The sequence below is a fragment of the Panicum hallii genome, chromosome 5 (genome assembly GCF_002211085.1).
Source record: "Panicum hallii strain FIL2 chromosome 5, PHallii_v3.1, whole genome shotgun sequence".
Classification (NCBI taxonomy): domain Eukaryota; kingdom Viridiplantae; phylum Streptophyta; class Magnoliopsida; order Poales; family Poaceae; genus Panicum; species Panicum hallii.
The window spans coordinates 17,994,080-18,013,198 of NC_038046.1; the positions used below are offsets into that span (position 1 = coordinate 17,994,080).

The 19,119-nt window shown below is 47.1% G+C and overlaps 2 protein-coding genes across 3 annotated transcripts; both read right to left on the reverse strand.

Annotated features, from left to right (window-relative positions):
• Positions 1 to 1,704: 1,704 nt before the first annotated feature.
• LOC112892533 lies at positions 1,705 to 4,107 on the reverse strand. The gene is made up of 3 exons (XM_025959673.1): positions 4,082 to 4,107; positions 3,635 to 3,810; positions 1,705 to 3,290 (listed from the first exon to the last, which is right to left on the reverse strand). The coding sequence occupies exons 1-3, from the start codon at positions 4,105 to 4,107 to the stop codon at positions 1,705 to 1,707; spliced, it is 1,788 nt and encodes a 595-aa protein (XP_025815458.1).
• Positions 4,108 to 5,680: 1,573 nt separating this feature from the next.
• LOC112891683 (protein indeterminate-domain 7-like) lies at positions 5,681 to 9,588 on the reverse strand. Of its 2 annotated transcripts, XM_025958606.1 has the most exons (4): positions 8,768 to 9,588; positions 8,206 to 8,608; positions 6,077 to 6,949; positions 5,681 to 5,994 (listed from the first exon to the last, which is right to left on the reverse strand). In XM_025958606.1, the coding sequence occupies exons 1-3, from the start codon at positions 8,862 to 8,864 to the stop codon at positions 6,091 to 6,093; spliced, it is 1,359 nt and encodes a 452-aa protein (XP_025814391.1). In that variant the 5' UTR covers positions 8,865 to 9,588; the 3' UTR covers positions 5,681 to 5,994; positions 6,077 to 6,090. The 2 variants fall into 2 exon arrangements, with proteins under 2 accessions (XP_025814391.1, XP_025814390.1); XM_025958605.1 differs by having other exon boundaries at positions 5,681 to 6,949.
• Between the last annotated feature and the right edge of the window lie 9,531 nt (positions 9,589 to 19,119).

The window sequence follows — 19,119 nt, forward strand, 5'->3', positions numbered from 1 at the left end:
AGGCATGTATGAAGTGTCAAAGGATGGAATTTCATCAAACTGGTTGTATTCCTCCTCCTCAACAACATTGGCAATCCCAACAATCCTTTTTTTCAAGGCATAACCACACACCAGTTCTTCCTTGCAAGGTCAGGTACATAGAACACTTGCTCAACATCCTTGGCGAAAACAAACGGTTCGTCTTTGTAACCAAAGACCCGCAGATCAACACTAACAAACCCATATTTATCCTTGCTCACACCTCTCTTCCCATTAACCCATATGCACCGAAACAAGGCTACCTTGAAACCTACATAATCAAGCTCCCATATCTCCTCTATTTGACCATAATATGTGGCTGCCTGCATGTCATTGTCGACGGCCCGTACACGCACACCACTGTTTTGATAGACGCTCTTGGCATCCTGGGCCATGGTGTAGAACGTGTATCCATTGATATCCATTGCTTGGTATGTTGTAACAGTGAATAATGGCCCCACTGCTAGTTTCGTTATCAGATTGTCGGTTACAGCTGCGCTGCATCTCTGGACATAATCTCGGAGCCACCAGCTGAAGCATTGCATATGCTTCTTTGCAACCCAAGCCTCACTACGGGCATGGTTTTCTTCACGTACTTGTTGGTTGTGCTCGTTGGCAAATGGTGTAATCAGGTCAATCTGTTGTATCACGGTGAAATGAGCCTTGTTGAAGGCATCTGGATCCGGAGTGATTGACTTTTTCCCCATGGTCCCAACACCTGCAAGCCTACCTTCATGCCGTGAATGAGGCACACCAATGGGGTTTTGGGGGTCCATATAACCCATGGCCCACTCCACTGTTTCGATGGTCCCATAGCCACGAACCATGGCTCCCTCCGGAAATGACTGGTTATGTACCAATGATTTGAGGAATCCAAAGTACCTCTCATATGGAAACATCTGATGAAGGTAAGATGGGCCAAGGAACCAGATCTCCCTCGCGAGGTGTGCTATTAGATGGATCATGCGATCAAAGAATATTGGTGGGAAGGTAGCTTCAAGCATGCATAGGGTCTCGAAATGCCTCCTCTCTAACTTCAATAGTTCTTCCTCATCAATCACCTTCTGTTCTATTGCGTTGAAGAATAAACACAAGCTCGTGACCACGTCGCGAACCTGTACTATCTTGATACCTCTAAGTGCAACAGGAAGAAGAGCTGTCATGAACACATGGCAATCATGAGATTTCATCAAGTTGAAATTCATTTTCATGTCCTTCACCGACACTAGCCTCTTGAAGTTCGATGAGTAGCCTGAAGGTACTTTCAAACCATGCAAAAACTCACAGAATTCTTTTCTCTCTATCTTTGACAAGGTGGTTGCAGCGACGGGAAGGTCCGTCCCCGTGTCTGTTTCCTCTGCATAGAGCTCCGGCCTAATGCCCATATCTTTAAGATCCTCCCTTGCATTTTTATGATCTTTTCCTTTCAACTTCTGTTGCAGCAATGTTCCACAAACGCTTTCACACACATTCTTCTTGACGTGCATGTTGTCAATCAAATGATGCACATCCAACAGCTCCCAATACTCTAGCTCCCATAGAATTGATTTCTTGTTCCAAATTCCTTTCCCATCTTCTTCTTCTTCACCATCTCGTTTCTTTCTTTTGCCAAGGATTTTTCAGTCATTTTGGATAACTCCTCGATAGTTTTGATGTCCTTGACTTGCAAGAGGACCAGATCTCCAGTCACATGCAGAGGCGCCGCTCGATTCTCCTTTTCCCATTAAACTGACAATCCATGTCCCGGTAGGGATGTTTCTTGCTGAGGAAACGACGGTGCCCCATAAATGCAAATTTCTTTGAATTTCTTAGCCACAATGAGCAAGTTTCTTCCAAGCAATGTGGGCAAGCTGCACCTTTCCTTTTACTCTGGCTGGAGAGGTTGCGATGAGCCGGGTTGTCGTTGATGGTGGTGAACAACATGGCGTGCAATGTGAACTCCTCATGCCCGGACTCATCCCAAACCTCCTTCACACCAGGCTTCCAAAGTGTCTTCAAGTCATCAACTAGTGGCCTCAAGTAGACATCAATACGGTCGCCAGGTTGCTTTGGCCCAGAGACTAATATTGTCAGCATCATGTATTTCCGTTTCTTGCATAGCCAGGGTGGAAGGTTGCACATTGACAGCACGACAGGCCAGGTGCTATGTGTTGAACTCTGGTTACCGAATGGGTTAACGCCATCTGTGGTCATAGCGAACCGAAGGTTTCTACAATCATCAGCAAACCACTTAAAGTGGGAATCAATGTTACCCCATTGTGCTGCATCTGCGGGGTGCCTAAGCTTGTCATTTTCCTTCTTTCGGCCTTCCTTATGCCACTGCAAGAGTTGGGCCTTCTTTCTTGTGGTGAACCATCTTTTCAACCGGGGAATGACGGGAAAATGCCATGCCACCCTCACATGACCCCCTCTGTTAACCTTCTTCTTGCCTCTAATCTCCACGGGCACATTCCCGTCATCAGCATTATCATCTCCACCATCTTTTTTCCTCTTGTACCGATCACACCCACACTTGGGGCACTTGTCAAAGTCTGCATAATCTCCATGGAACAATACACAACTGTTCTTGCATGCATGAATTTTTTCAACCTCTATTCCCAGAGGACAGATTATCTTCTTTGCCTCATAGACAGACTCGGCTACTTGGTTTCCCTCAGGTAGCATGTCTCTAAACAGATCCAATAGTTGTTTGAAACTTTTGTTGCTCCAAACATGATCTGCCTTAAGCTGCAAAAGTTTTAGATCACCAGAAAGGCGAGAGTACTTCTGGCAACCAGGATAGAGGGGTTTCTTTGAATCTTCAATGAACTGCTTCAGCCTCGCTAATTTAGAAGTTGTGTACACTCCTTGAAACTCAACATCCCGCACCATTTGATCAACATTGTGCACATGTTGCAACTCCTCACCATCATCGAAGCCCGTAACTTCTTGATCAGTCATATCATCAGGCCTCATCACAAAGGGTGGGAATGGTTCATTTTCCTCAAAAACTCCACCTTCATCAAGGGCTTCATCATGGCATCGCGCTGCCTCTTCATTAATGCCTTGAGCATGGTGTCGCGCTTCACCTTCATTTAGGCATCCTGCTTCGACTTCATTAAGGCCTTCCTCACCATGTTTGTTCCAACACGTGTAATTTTTTGTGAAACCACGTCTGATCAAATGATGAAAAATGTTGTCCCGTTGTCCGAACTTCTTCTGGTTGAGACAATCTATACAGGGGCAATACATTGCCTGAACATCACGGTTTCTCATATCCGCCTCTGCTTGACCTAGAAAACCATTGACCCCGGTTATAAAATTGTCCCAATCTTGGGGCTGTCTGTACATCCAAGCCGGATCAGCAGCCGCCATCTACAAGTTCAATGAACAAGGGCAATTTCCATACATCAAATGAGCATAATTCATCACCAAAACCGATGAGTAAGAGGATTAGGACAGCAAAGTTCAATAAAAGGGGGCAATTTCCACCTTGAGGAGGACTATCTACGAGGCGAGCGCGCCCGAGGAGGAGGCGGCGTCACGACCGCAGCCGCAGCGACAGAGTGGAAGAAGGGCTGCTGCTTTGGAGGACGGCGACAGCGCGGTGGACACCACGATCGATGTCCGCCGGCACCTTCGGTGACGCCGGCACGAAGGCAGCAGCAGGACACGTCCAGCAGCAGCAGCAGGACACGTCCAGCAGCAACGCCGCCGCGCTCCAGCTTGACGGCGGTGGAGGAGAGTGCGGCCGAGGAGGCGCCGGTCGCGGCGACGGCGCGGGAGGAAGCCCGCCGGCTGCTGCGCCAGTGACTTCGGTAATGGGCATCAATGGATCACACAAGTAACACCGCTCTATCGGTAACGGGCATCAAATGGTCATCGGTAACGCGCGTTACTACAAGCGATAGTTAGGTACGATCACTACCCTATCTGTAACGGTCCTTAAACGACCATTACCGATACGACAGTGATCGGTAACGGACATTAAGAGACCGTTACTGATAGTACAATTTTCGTAACGGACGCACTTTAACGACAGTTACAACATTTTAATGTAACCGGCCTTTAATACGCCTGTTACCAGAAGTCCTCATCGGTAACGGGCATTGTGGTGGCCAGTTCAAGGTCAAGCCTGCCGCGCTTATGGGTAACGGGTGCCAAACAACAACCGTTACAGATGTTGCGACTTGTAACGGGCCACAAGGGTCCGTTACAAATGTTGCGTGACCGATTTGAGGTTTTCACGTGGTGACACGCCCATGAAAAGAACATCTCCAGGGGCGGGTCATGAAAATGGATTTCCAAGGGTGGGTTAGGGCATGACCCGCCCCTGGGAATCGGTTTTTAGGGGCGGTTTTGGTACCCACCTCTGCAAACAGCTATTTCTAGCTGCGAGAAACAGGGACGGGTACCGCAGCCGCCCCTGCAAATAGGTTTCTACCCGCCCTTAAAAAGCATTTTCGTAGTAGTGATACGAACTATCCATAATGTACAAAGATATTATGATGAATAAGACATATTAGAATCTCCAAGCACGACTTTTAGACATTCATGCATAAAATTTGATTAATTTTGTCAAAAGTTACAAAGTTTGATTATTTTTTTTTCAAACTCTAATACGTCCTACATAAAGAAAAGGACAGAGTAACTACCAACAGAATATTAGCTAGTTAATTGCTACAATGTGCTCTTTATAAACATTCGCTCTAATCATTGTTCATGGAAAATTCTCTAATCATTGTTGATGGAAAATTCCGAGAAAATTATGTCCACAACTCAAAGAAGAGAGTAGAATTTCCACTAGTGTAGTGTAGCTAGAGATCAAGAACTAAGGAACAGGGAAACAGCAGGGTGACTTTGACTTTCAGAAATGGTACTAAGTTGCACTAGCATGGTAAAACCAATACCATAAAATATAAAAAATATCTAAAATATGACGCGCCTAGTAGTACACAATATCTTCTATCGAAAACTGTTGGTGGGAAGGCTGTACCCCTTCTGGATGGTAAATAAACTATACAAGTAAAAAGACCCGCAAATCGCAGACCGCCAAACCCCCCAAAGTAAGACCAACAACTTCGTTTTCTGAAATTTCAGCAAGCATCACAAGATTGCAATAAAAACTATTAGAATATTGGCTACAGTTGCTAAAGATTTTTTTTGAAAGGTAGCTACAGTTGCTAAAGTTGCAAGCAAGAAAGCACGACACAAACACATACTTTTCCAATATTCTTTCTCATTCCATCCGGCATCCAGAGCATGGAATAATGCGTGCCCATGACCAATAGGTCCAATACCACCAAAACCAAGTCACGGGCGAACAGTAGCCGGCACTGCCCAGTACGTGGGCTGATTGCACGACACAGTACGCAGACAGGCTAGGCGCGCGCATGTGTAGTGGAATCAATAAAACAAAAAAAAAACTAAAAATCTATCACGGCCAAGTAGGCCACATTTGTATTGTAGACCAAACAATGCCCACCTAACTGGTAGTCTGGTGGTCTACAGTCCACACACAATGACACAAGGACTCCAGTTCATTCACACAATCTACTATACCCTCTCAAGTCATGTCACCAAAACTGGGTTTTTGAAAAGAAATTCATCTGAAAAAAAGTTTACTATGTTTTGCTCTAGGCATGTAAAAATGTAGTATGGATGCAATGACAGGCAAAAGAGATGGGAGATGGATGCATGTATTATTACTGTCACATAGCTATGGTTTTCCCTTGATTCGAGCTTAGTTTACAGTTGATCATCGATCTCTTCTCCCCAACCACCCCAAAAAACCCAAAAGAATTACAGATTCCCTGCGTGCTGCTGTGCTGCATGTCGTCGTCCATCCAGAGTATGGAAGGTTGATCATCGCTTGCATTGCATGATCAAGTTGCAAGATCATGAGATGACACCGTGAACAGAAGCAAAAGATGATCTTACCCGACTCAAAAGGCATGGTGCGCTGGCCCTAACTAAGCTTACGGCTCTGCACTGCAGCTGCAATCAGAAACGAGAGGATGGTGACTGATGACGACTGGTGAGAGGAAGAAGAAAGCAGCTTGCTGGCATGGTAGCCTAAGCTAGTGAGGGAGCTTAGCTATGGCTGCCCATGCCGTGCCATGGCTCGTTGCTGCTTTGCTGCTGCTGCTGCGCCTGCGCCTGCGCCTGTTGCTGCGGCTCGTAGCAGGTCATGTTGGCGTTGGCGGCGACGGCGCCCAGGCACGAGGAATCGAAGCCGGCGAGGCCGAGGATGTCGCCGTGGGAGAAGGCGCGTAGGCCAAGGAAGTCCCTCGTCATGCCGTCGCCTCCCCCGCCGCCGCCGCCGCCGTCCTCGCCGCTGCGGCCGTGGGAGGCGGTTCTCGCGAGGCTGCCCATGACGCCGTCCACCGGCTGCTGCTGCGCGCTCAGGCCAGGGAGGCCGAGCCCGAAGGTGGCGCTGCCGGGCGCGCTCGCCGCGGGGCCCGCCATCTGGGTGTAGTGCGCGCCCGCGCCCGCTCCACCGATGGTGGCGCCCATCTGCGCCGCCTTCTGCAGCAGCGCCGTGGCCGACAGGTGCGCCGACGCGGCGGGCGGCGGCGGCGGCGGCGGCGCGGACGTGGCCGAGCTCTGCGCGGCTGCGGCGGCGGCGTTGCAGAGCGGCTGCAGCAGCGGGTGGGCGTGGTGGTCGTATGCCATCGACGGCCACGGCGGCATCTCCGTCTTCATGGCGTAGTTGCAGTGATGCTGCTGCTGCGCTGGCGGCGGCTGCATGACCTCCTGGTGGTGGTGATGGTTCTCCTGGAGCGCGGCGAGGTCCTGGACCTGGTGCTGCATCACCGGCGGCGGAGGGGAGTAGAGCAGCGGGTGGTGGTGCGCCGGCGCGGCGGCTGCCATGGCGCCGAGGCCGATGGCCTTGGCACTCTCCTCGGTGAGCGCGTCGCAGAAGGCGCGGTGCGTGATGAAGCTGTCCCGCCTGCAGCATGCGATGCAAAAGAAAGAAGAGAATCAAATCTTTACCCCCTCCTGCTGCGCGGATCAGAGCTCGATCAGAAGCAAAAAGGAAAAGAGAAAGCTAAAAGCAAAAGCTTCCCTACTCCCGTTTCATCTCATTCACCTGCCATGGCTATGCTATGCTGCCGTGTGTGACTGGTGAGGGCAGGAGTGCGAGACATGGAAGAAGGGACATGACAGGAGAGAGAAGAACAGTACTCTAGCCATGCAGCTAGCTAGGTCTAGGCAATTAGGCAATGGATGGGGTAGTAGCATAGCATTGGGGCGGGTGATGGAGATGGAAAGGCGCCCTAGGCTCTGCAGAGAGATTCACATGTCTGAGGGAGGAGTTTTCTTCCCTCCTCCACCTCTGCTCCTCGTCATCGAGGATCTCTTTCCGTGTCCTATGCGCCATAGCTTGGCTGTTTGTTTGTTTGCACCGTGCTCTCTCGCCCCACCCCCCCCCCCCCCCTGAAACAAGAGAAATATTCACATGCAGCTTCCGAATCCTCATCATCCATGCCGCCCCCGAACAAAAAGAAAAGATCAAAGGGGGGTCACAGAAAGTGGTCCATCTTTCTTTCCATGGACGCATGATGCCTTTCCCAATCTTCCTCTGATGCAAGCAATCAGGCAAGAAACCAAGCTAGTGCAGTACAGCACCGGTGCCTGCTGTAGTATCATCCTATTTCTTCCTAGCTAGCCTGCTGACACATTATTCCCTCCCTGTTTAATCAATGCCCTAGCTAGTCCCAATCCTAATCCCCACAAGATGCATTTGTCCTCTCAATCAAGCTTCGGCAGCCAATCTCATGGCTCTGCTGATTAAGCGCCGCTAATTGCTTGTTATCACCAACTCCGCCCATCCATTTCTGATATCTCCTAAACCACACCCTCCAAATGAGAAAGAAGAGAGGATCAAGATCAACCAAAGGTAAGAAAATAGCAGGTTGACCAGTGGACACTGGAGCCGAGTCAGCTTGTGCAGAACCGCATGCTCACTGCTACGTGCACGTCTTCACCCAATATCATCCACAAGAATCGGCAAGAACTGAACCGTAATAGCTACTGCTCCTAGAATCAGAAGCTGTCAGAACACACATGATGTGCAGCAACCTTGATCTTGGCCACGGGATTTCTTGGTTGGTGGTGCAACTGGAACCGTAATACCGATCTAAGAGAGAGAAAGCGAGATCGGCAGAGAGATAGAGAGAGAAGGAAGTCGATCGGACACCGGACCTGGAGAAGATGGTGCCACAGTCGCACTTGTACTCCCTGGTGCCGCAGATCTTGGAGTGCGCCTTCCAGTCGGAGTGGACGGCGTACTTCTTGGAGCACTTGTCGCACTTCCACTTCTTCTCGCCGTGCTTGCGGAAGAAGTGCTTCTTGATGCCGGTGAGGTCGCCGAGCGCGCGGGCGGGGTCGTGGTGGACGCAGGAGGCCTCCGGGCACACGTACACCTTCTTCCGCTGCGCCTCCTTGCCGGTGCCCCGCTGCTTGAGCTTCCACGGCAGGTTGTGGCCGCGCCGGTGCAGCTGCAGGTTCTGGTCCCGCTGGAACCCCTTGCCGCAGATCTCGCACACGAACCGGTTCGTCGCCATCAGCGTCGCCGGCGACAGCGCCACCACCTCCGCGTCGGGGTCTTTTTTTTTATTCGGTTCCGCCACCATCCAGCCACGCCACGCACGCACCAGAAAGAAGAAGACGCGACACTGATCAGTCGGTTTCTTGAGCATCAACAAGAATTATCTCGTGAACGAATTTAGAAGGGAAAGCAAGATCAATCATCGTGTCCACCTACCGGGGTTTCCTGGGAGGCTCCGCTTGCGCTTGTTGCCGGCAGCCGGCGGCGCGTTGGGCCCGCCGGAGGCGGAGGAGGTGAGGTTGGAGCTGGACATGCTGCTGCTCTCCTGATCCGCGGCTTCCGCTTGATCCTGTCTGGTGGTGGCGGTGGTGATGAACACATAAGTGAGCAGAACCCAAGCTGAATGGGGCTAGCTTTGCCTGATCTTGCCCTTGCACTTGTATATATATAACGCTATCTAGCCATGGATTCTATGCTTCTTCTGAAACTGGAGAAGCGAGCGAGTAGCAATAATTCATCGAGAATGGAGGAGGATGGGGGATGGGGGCAAGCCGCCGGCCGGACAAGGGGGTATGTGATGAGACGAGGGCTCGCTCCCAGGAGGCCAGGCAGATCGAGGCAGGCAGCTCCCAGGGAATAACGAGGAACAGCAAGCAACACAGGAATCAAGGAGGCGCAGGGGACAAAACGAGGGGGGAAACTGGGTGCTCAATGACTGGAAAGCAATTGCAGATTCTTTCTTTCTCTCCTCTATCACTCCTCCCTCTCTCTCCTCTCTCCTGCTGGCTTCTTGCTTTCTCTCTCTCCACTCCTCTGTGCTGCTGTGCAGTCGATCAGCGGCAGGAGCAGATGGCCACAGCTGTCTATCTATCTAGAGCTGGCAGCAGCCGTGCAGCGCGCAGGGAGGAAGGGAGAAGGGAGGGCTAGAGACCGGGGCGAGGCAGCTAGCAGCAGCAGCCGTCATGGCCGGACATGGGGGCGGAGGGAAGAGGAACAGTCTCAACGGAGAAGCAAAGGCGAAGGAAGGAAGGAGGCCAGTGGCTCCAAAACCGACCCGAGCTTTATCTGCCTGGCGCTCGATCGCTTTAGGGTGTTTTTTCCGGAGGGAAGTTTAGCCATATCATCAAAGAAAATTTTATTATTTAGAAATATTAAATAAATTTAATTATAAATTAATTGTAGAATTTCTAGACTAATTCGCGAAATGAATCTAATAAAAATATATTAATCCAGTGGTTACTGTAGTGTTATTGAAGCAAATCATAATCAGATATATTAAATTTATCTCGCAAATTAGCATTTGTTTGTGAAAAAAATTTATAAACAGATTTTATTTAATATTTTTAAATAGTAAGATTTTTTTTATATATCCCAAACCAAACGGGATCTTACGCCAGGAGAGAGAGAGAGGCTACCACGAAAGATAAAAAGGCTCCGCAGCTTACCCCTCCTTCCATGCTTGCCCTCTCAGGGAAATAAAGTGAAAAAAAATACAGAGAAGAAAGAGAACTTTTCTTTCTGTTTCTTTTTTTCTCTCTTTGAGCAATCAATTACTGCTTTCTATTCCGAGAGAATGGTAGTTAGAACAAATTTTCTTTTGGGAGCAGAAATTAGTAGAAGCTGATTGAATCAGCAGCAGGAGGAGGAGAAATGGATCTTAGGAGATGGCCGCTAGCTGTGTAGCGTATGTAGCTCAGAGACGAGGATCAGCACACAACACAAGCAAGCGTGCACAGTGCACTTGTCCAGCCGTTTCTAGTTTTCTACCACCGTACCAACACAGGCCACAGCTCACACACTAGCAGCAGGAGGTAGCAAATGGCAATGCTACACTGATGCTGAGCTTTCTTGTCTTTTCCCTTGTCTCCTTACAGATGTAGCAGATACTACCCTCTCACTCCACCCTCTCTCTGATCAACCCCCTTTTCTTTATGTACCTTCTACATCACCTACCCGGTTGGTACAATGGTACACCATAGACGATACATGCATCAATCCTCTCTCTCTATCTATCTCTCCACATGGAAAATACACAGATTTTATCACTGTTTGTTTTCTCGCATTATTTTTGAAAGATTATTCCAGGGCCTGCATGCATGATAGATAATATAGCCCCCTGCTACATTATATGATGTGGTGCATGTACCAGCCATGCATAGTGCATGCATGTCCCTCTGCATGTATTGTACAGATATTTGCATACCATGTGAGATATCTGCTCCTTTTTCGCAGACTTATTTCCCTTTGATGAGTCACCTCGGGCCCACCGGCATCATGTTTGGCCCTAATTCAAAAATGGAATCCCTATCTTCTCATGAAACAGTGTAGGGGTTGGGTCTGCAGTTGATCCTACAATAACCGGCTCACAATGCAAGCTCAATTTCCCTCTTCTCATTAGGGCAAGCATATGAGGTGAACAAAGTATTTTAAAAAAACTCCTTTTCTGCTCAATTTCAGATGAGCAAGTACATCTCAGAATCATGAGGTTTCAAAATGGCCTGAAGGACTCCGTCGTCCTTTTTACATTTTGGCTCTTTTGTTGAATTTATGTTTGGATCCCTCATAGACTTATTCCTACGTTTGGACTCTAGAGTCATGGTGCCGAGGTCACACGTCTCGGCGCTATGATTCATGGCGTCGAGATGCCACATGCCCTACCTACCTAGCGCCAACGTGGCAGCTAGCTCAGCGCCAAAGATCATGGTGCCGAGCTCGGCGCCTTAGGTCATGGCACCGAGCTGGCAGCCCATACATCACACCCACATTCCCCTGTCCGAGCCTTCATCCCATATTTCTTACCCCGTCTCGGTTTTTCTGTCTCTCCCCCACCCGCCCAACCTAATCATTCGACATATTTGACCTTGAAAACTTTGATTTGATCCATAGATCTTCAAGAGTAAGGTATCCTCTCTCTCCCCTCCTTAATTTTTACGTATTGATTTGGTCTATATTATGTGTATTATTTAGTGTAATTGTTTAGGGTTTAGAGTTTAATTATTAATACATGCAATATGCAAGCTTAGATGCCTAGGCGTGGTTAATCTAGTAAATCAAAGGTGATGACTGGAACAGCCTTCACCCGTTTGCCGCTGCCTAGTGGTGCTCCTATGCCGATGTGCTTCTACGGTGATCCTTGCAATGTAGCCAAGTCAGATGAAGAGGAATCATATAACCAAAGGTACTGGATGTGTGAAAATTATGCATTCGACCCTACACCTCGTCAGATCCGCATTGGGTTGCTGGTAAGAATATTTATTTTTTAAAAATATTTTTACTGTCATATAGAATCATGTATGTTTTATGAGTAATAGCAGGTGTGTAATAATTGAATGTTTTGCAGACCACTCCTCCGCTTTGTGACTTTGAGTAGTGGATCGACACTAAGATCAAAAAGGGGGATAAGAAGTATCTGTGTAGAATGAAGGAGTGGGATGAGGAGCGGAAGGAGTTGTTGGAGCAGAGACGGCAAGAGGAGGCAGCAGAAAAAGAGCGGAAAGAAGAGCTGAAAAGGAGGCATGCTGCTCAGCACAAGGAGGAGAGGGAACACAAGCTGGAGCGTGTTCGCCGTGTGAAGACAGCAATGGAGGAGAATCCAGATGCATTGAGGAAGGGAAAGTGGCCTCGTTGCACTCAGTAGTATGAAAGATTTGCTAGTTGTATGATTTATTCATGTAATGAACTTGTTATTGTGTTCTCACGTACTTGACTTTTTATTGTATTGTCATTTATTGCATCTTTCATGTGTTATTGTGTTCTCATGTACTTGACACTGATCATTTATTGCATCTTCCATAAGCTCTAGAGGTAACGTAATGGAATCAAGACTCAAATTAGTGCATTAAATAATTAAACACGCACAACACATGTAGTGCATGTGAGAACCGGTACGAAACAAGAGTAAAAAGGTCTTGGACTAAACCTAACATGCCTTAGGTAATTATATGAAACAACAAACACATGGATGTAGCATGTGAATAAGACATATTACTCTTAGTACTGTCTCCACATAGCAAATTGTGTTACCCCTTCTCCATAGTATCATCCCATTGCAGGCGGCGGTGGCGGTGGTGACGGAGGCCCCTTGTTCCTGTGACAAGGGCAGTTGCAATATGGATCAGTGCACGACACCTCCTGTGAACCGGCACCATTGATGTTGTCATCCTCTTCCTTGTCCTTGTCACTGCTGCTCACTTCTTTTTCTAGTTCGAAGATACGATTCTGTAGGTAGTAGATGTACTCTTGATGCGGATGTAGTGGAGGAGGATTGACCCACCTAACGGACACGCAGTTTTCTGGAGCATCTAAAGACTGTAATAAATATCTTATGTAAGTTGCACATTAGGGGCTGAATGCACATGAGGGATGGGAGCATTTGACAACTTCTGCACAACCAAATCCCAAACATTGATACTCATTCTTCGTAACAGTCTTCACATAGTTCTCTCTTTCAATCTCAAAAGCAATAGCAACCAACTGTTTGAAAATCTAGCCCGATTTACCAAAGTGGACGACCCCTTGAACTAAGATGGCATCCTCACTTGAAATGTATTGAAGCTCATCACGAGCCCTACCAAACACCTCACTAAACAATGGCCGATCATCGAATATCACGAAGACCCCGTGTATTCCATCAAAAGTGATATTTCCAAACACATTTTCCTTGACACTGCCTCCATGATACAAGGTCACTAAATTATCCATCTAATTCATATGCACAACATGAAGATTATAACGGGTATAATATACGAAATTAACTAATAACATTTCCTAACTATCTAAATTACCTAAATAACTAAATTACCTAACTAAATACCTAAAATTACTTTAAAATACTTAGAATTACATAAAAAAACCTAACTGAAGTACCTAACTAAAGTACCTAACCAAATACCTAAATTTATCTAACTAAGTTACCTAACTAAATACCTACGTCTACTGTCTAACTACATTTTCTAACTATGGTTTCTAACTATCTAAAAAAATTACTAACTACATTACATAACTAAACTACTAAAACTAATTAAATAAATTATTTAAAATTAAATAGACTACTAAAATTACCTAAATTGCTAACTACTAAAATATCTAACTAAATTAAAAAATTAATTAAAAAAACCTTACGGGAGGACCGGGCTGAGGAGGCAGCGCGCCAGCTTGCGGCCGCGTCGGTGCTAGTGCGGCGGCCGGGCAGAGGAGGCCGCGCGGGGCTGCCCTCACTGCCGGTGCTCACGCGGGGGCGGCCGGAACGGACGGGTGGCGCCCCGGCGTAGGCCACGCTTTGGCCGGCCTAGAAGACCCAGCGCAAAGGCACCCGGAGGAGGCCGCGCGCCTGGCGGAGGGGCAGCCAGAGGAGGGCGCCGGCGGAGGCATGACCGGCAAGGGGGAGCAAGAGCGCGCAGGGGGAGAGGGAGGAAGAGCGCTCAGTACTGTAATTTGTGGTGCTGAGACCTCAGCCACGTCGGCGCCAAGTCAGCAGCTAGGTCATGGATCTCGGCGCCATGGCTCACGGCACCAAGACGTGTTACCTCGGCGCCGTGAGTCACGGCGCCGACCCCCACAGTCCAAATTCTGAAATACGTTCTCCAAATGTCCAAATGTGATTTTTTTAAAAAAGACCAAAATACAAAAAGCCGCCATGACTTCGGGAACAACAGGGTTATCCGTGCGTGCTTGTATATAGCAACCACAAAAACAAGGGAAACCCTCCTCCACTGAGAGAAAAAAACAAAAATTTTCAGTGACAGAGATGATTTCAACTTTCAAAGTTTTCTTTTCCTTCTCTTTTCTCTTTCGCTTTGCTTGTGCAATCACCGGTCATGTAACAGTGCCGTGTATGTATACCAACAGTACAGTAGTAGCAACGGTATCCAGAGGAGCGAGGGCTGAGAGTTTTGGTACCTCAAAAAGACAGATGCTTATTTTCCAAAGTTAGCTGGTGGCTGCCAGGAGCTAGCCTACCTCGCGCTAGGAGGAACCCAACCTAGCTCTCTCTCTCATGGTCTGATGTGAGTTGTGACGACACAAGAGAATCAAAAACATATAATGCCAGGTGTACTTTTTTACTGCAGGTAAAACTTGGGTGTGTGTCGGTGTCCAACTGTCCCCAATATCCTCCTCCATTGCAAGGCACAAGCACCAGCAGCAGCAGCAGCTGCAAGAAGATCTTCAAAAGAGAATCAAGAAAAGAAAGCTTGTTGGCGTGGGTGGTACTTCCAGACTTGCAGGGGCGTTGTGCAGTCCATCGAGCTCTGGCTCTGCCTTTCCTTAAAATTTCTGGCCTTGTGATCTTGGTCACCTTGAGAACACCAAAGATTCATGGACATGCATGATTTGCTCACTCGGACTGTGCACTCCAGTGTCCCGAGAGGCTGTCTGGGAGCTTCCCAAGGAAAAGATAATGGTTAGATCCTTAAATAAATATTGGTTGGTTCATAGGGTTTTGAGGGTTTTTTTTCCTAGACTCACTAGTAAGAGTCATTAGAGGTATGTAAGAGTCGTAAGACACACATGAAAAAGAATACAGATATACCGTGTTTAAATTAAAGAACGAGAACACAGGCGATCAGATCATATGGGTATAGTAGGATGTTTCACCTTGAAGAAATTACGGGGCGGCCACTTTATGCATGCTACTGTTTTGGGTGTCAGTCGTGTGATGCTGCAAAATGCGCCATACAAACAGTGACACTGTTTCACCTCTTTTCGAGCCATGGTGTGCCGTGCGGTGCGGTGCATTTATGCGTAGACGGGAATCTCTCGGAAAGGGCAAATAGACTGCTCCTTGATGGGTCTACAAACAGTGCACGGAGGGCTGCACACACATACACACACACACACACTATATTTTTATTGAAGAAATGATTTAATTGTTTTTCTCTTCGTGCTAATTTTAATTCTGAGCCTTCAACGACAAATGTTCACGTGTACACTCCAAAAATGGTATTTTTGAAGAAAGTACATGCAAATACTGAGCGTAGTTTGTCATGCTGGTCGGTCTTCAAAGTTACACTTCAACAATTGTATCTTGTAAAATATATTTGTGGCTGCGTAATTAATAAGTCATCTTGAAATGTGAGTGTAGTGGTGTAAGCCTAATGCACTAAATGTACTTATGTTTGACTAAACTAAGATTTGAATAAAATGTGTAGAAATTGACTTTTCAAAACAAGTATGCCTTCTAGTTTTGAACAGACGAATTACATAACAAGAGCAAAAAAATGATATAGGATCCATCTGCAAAGGACACCAAAGCTGATGACGAATTCAGAGATGAAGACGCTAGCAAAGCTGATGTGCCACATATAGTTTTTTTTCCCCGGCCCCCAACTCATAATTGGTAAATCCGCGGATGCACGCGAACGGGAGCGTTCCATAAGTCTATTATTGCTGGTTGAAAGAGGTGGGCAGGTCTTAGGGAGCACAATGGAGCAGTCGTGAGACACAATTCGATTATGAACAGAGTAACTTGTGATGTAAATAGTAGCTGAAAAGCATGATAGTGACTTGATACCAAGTGGTGCTACGATGTGTCCATTTGCCTTGACAATGGCATAGACAGAGTGTATAAGAAAGAAAAACCACCTAGTTGCATATGATATTGGCTACTGGTTAACTTCGAATTTCGTTGTTTCTTGCCCTAATGGCAATTGATCATGAATGTCCAAAACACTGGAACGACACGCTTCTTAATTTGCCCCCATGCATGTCACCCTCACAAGCTCGAGTCTACCACGCATGCATTTTTGTAATTAAGAAGGAAATGAAAAGAAAAGAAAAGCTTAACCAATTCAGTTAACTATACAACAACGGCTCGTCCGTTCACATAGGATACTTTGATTCCCCGACCCAACCACTGTAGGCAGATAAATAAAATATGCATATTTATTAAAATATGTCGATAATAATAGGTGCACGTAAGCAGCAGGCCGACCCCTAAAAACAAAGCAGAGATTGGCCGAGCCAGACCGGAAAGGCTAGCTGCTCATTACTTGTTAATCACTTCGGTTAGATCAGATTAATTAAACACGAGGCGATCAGAACAGGGGGGGCGCTGCCTTTTTGGCGCCATCATGTCGCCGGCTGCAATCCACATCGATCTAGGCTACCAACGGCCCCGCGACTGGTTAATCAGGAGAGATGGATCGGGCCACCGATTAATTAACTAGCGCTGATCTTGTGATTAGCGGCGATCGAGCAGTGGGTCGCTGTCAGAGGCTGCGGTTTTATTCTGTGGAGCAGGTGGTCGTGTCCGGACAAGCGTCAAGGGGCCGGGCCGCCGGGGACGGAGGACATTGCCATGTGCCACCTCATCTCCCAAGCTTAAAATTATCGCTTCTGTTTCCTTCCACCACCCTCCCTGTTGCGATCGCGGCGTGTGGTGTGTTGGGGGAGCCTAATAATCTGCTGGGTGCACCTCGGATGCCATGCACCGGGTCCCAATTGCTTCCGCCCTGGAACTAGGGCACTTTGCAATGCGCGAATATGCCCTGGTCTTCGGAGCGCGGGCGGGCGCTCGCCAGACCCCGCCGCCGCCTGAGCGCGGACGGGAGGAGCGCGCCCAGCCGGAGCGCGGATGAGGCTTACGCCATCGCCGCAGCCACCGGCGCTCTCCCTTCCGGCGCGGCTGTGGTTTCGGTCAATCATGATAGCGGTTTCACCGCCGATTCTTACCGGAACGGTGGTGTCGCCAAGCAGGTGCTTCAGGCGAAAGTCTTTGGCAGATTGTATCGGTGGGCGAAAACGACGGCGGTTTTTGAGCGCCATTTCCATGTAAGGCGTTATCGTGGCGTCATCTACCAGTGTCACTGGATCTCCAGGTGAAAAGACGATTCTGGCTTGCCGGATAAGACGGCGATGGCGTCTTTGATGTCATTTTTTTTTTGAAGCGTCATCTTGGAGGTTCTTCGATCAAACTCACATCAACTTTCTAACAAGATGGGAGATGTGATAGTTTGGTGCTGCGTAATGATTTTGCAAGGATAAAACAGAAGCGAAGAAGAAATTGGAAGCTTAGTCTTCTAGTTTTTTCTTTATTTTAGAGTTTTCTTTCTTATATTTTGAGACCCTCATTTGAGATTTAAAGTCTAAGAACTCTGGGAACTTTTGGATATAGAAGATCGGTTTATAACCTTAGTCTAAAAGGAATCTAAAATGAAGTGTGTGTATTCGTATTGGAAGCCTCGATGATTTGGCACAGGGTGGAACAGTACAGTTTGACCTTTAGTATATTAGACTAAATGATTCTTTGATGGGTTCATGATCCAAGGCAAGTACTTGTAGTAAAAGTTTGCTCTAAAATCTTTAGTGATTAGTTAGTTCAGAATTCAAATAAAAATTGTTTTAAGTGCAAGAACTCCCAATCGTTTTTTTAAAAGAAAAAAGAACAGAGGGAAGTAAAGAAAATGGTAGGTCTCTTCACGGGGGTAAGCCAAAGTGGTACCATGGCAGTGTTTAAAATAGAGAAACTAGGCAGTGCCTATAAGTCAGGAACAGTAGCACCCCTCCGCTCGGTGCCTATAGGTGTTTCCCCAAATTTTGTCCGTAGGTGTTGGAACATGTTTTTTTCTTTAATTTTCCATGCTAATAACAAAAAAGTATAAGGAACTGTTTGAAGGGTTCTTCCAAAACAGCTTCAATGGTGAAACTGAAGCCGGTGAAGCCAAATAAATTGCTTTCACTCAGATTCAACAACTTCACGCTACAGTGTCTCGACTTGCGTAAAACCGATGAAGCTGAAGCAGATAAAATCCCTCCCAAGCAGACCCTAAATGCCTATGTGGTAGGCTACGCCTAGTGGCTTTTCAAACATTGTATTCCCTCCATTTGAAAATATGACGTTTAGACTGACAAATAGCTTAAAAAGAATTAATTTTGCTTGTTCTAAACATCACATATTTTAAAACGGAGGAAGTACCTTACTAACTGAATCAGGATTCAAAGTGGCAGCTAGTTGAATCATGGTAAGAGAACCATATTTCCATCTCTCTTACTTTAGAAAAAAAGAACCCATCTCCACTACTGCTGGGGACAATTACGGCAAACTATACTTACAACTATCAAATTTTGAATCGGGAGCAGAAAACGGACACGCTCTATAGAATGTGCCGACTCAGTTTCCAATTATTGTCAGAACTGATGATACCAATGCAATACCAAGCACATGTATCTATTCACTCCGTGTCTTTAGCTTTGGTCCTTTTGGGCTGCAAAAGGCACTCATCCACTACGCGACTTGCTGGTCTGCCTTTTCTCAGCACATCATTGACAGATCGCAGCAGCTCTTTAGCATCGATCCAGAGGAAGATTAGATCCAGCCTTTTTCCCAACACAAGAAGACCAAAAGGAAGATCCACATGAACACCACCACCACCAATGATTAGCAGATAATTTGGCATCGTGTGCCAACAGGCAGTCAGCAGCAAAGGTAGGAGTAGGCTTCATCCTTTGTGCAGCATCACACACACAAAACACAATTGAATCTCAGCAGTCAATGCACACATTTTTGCATGCTAGCTGGCTCCATGAAGAGCTGCTCATTGTAGATACTTGCGATTTTTATTTGCAGGTAG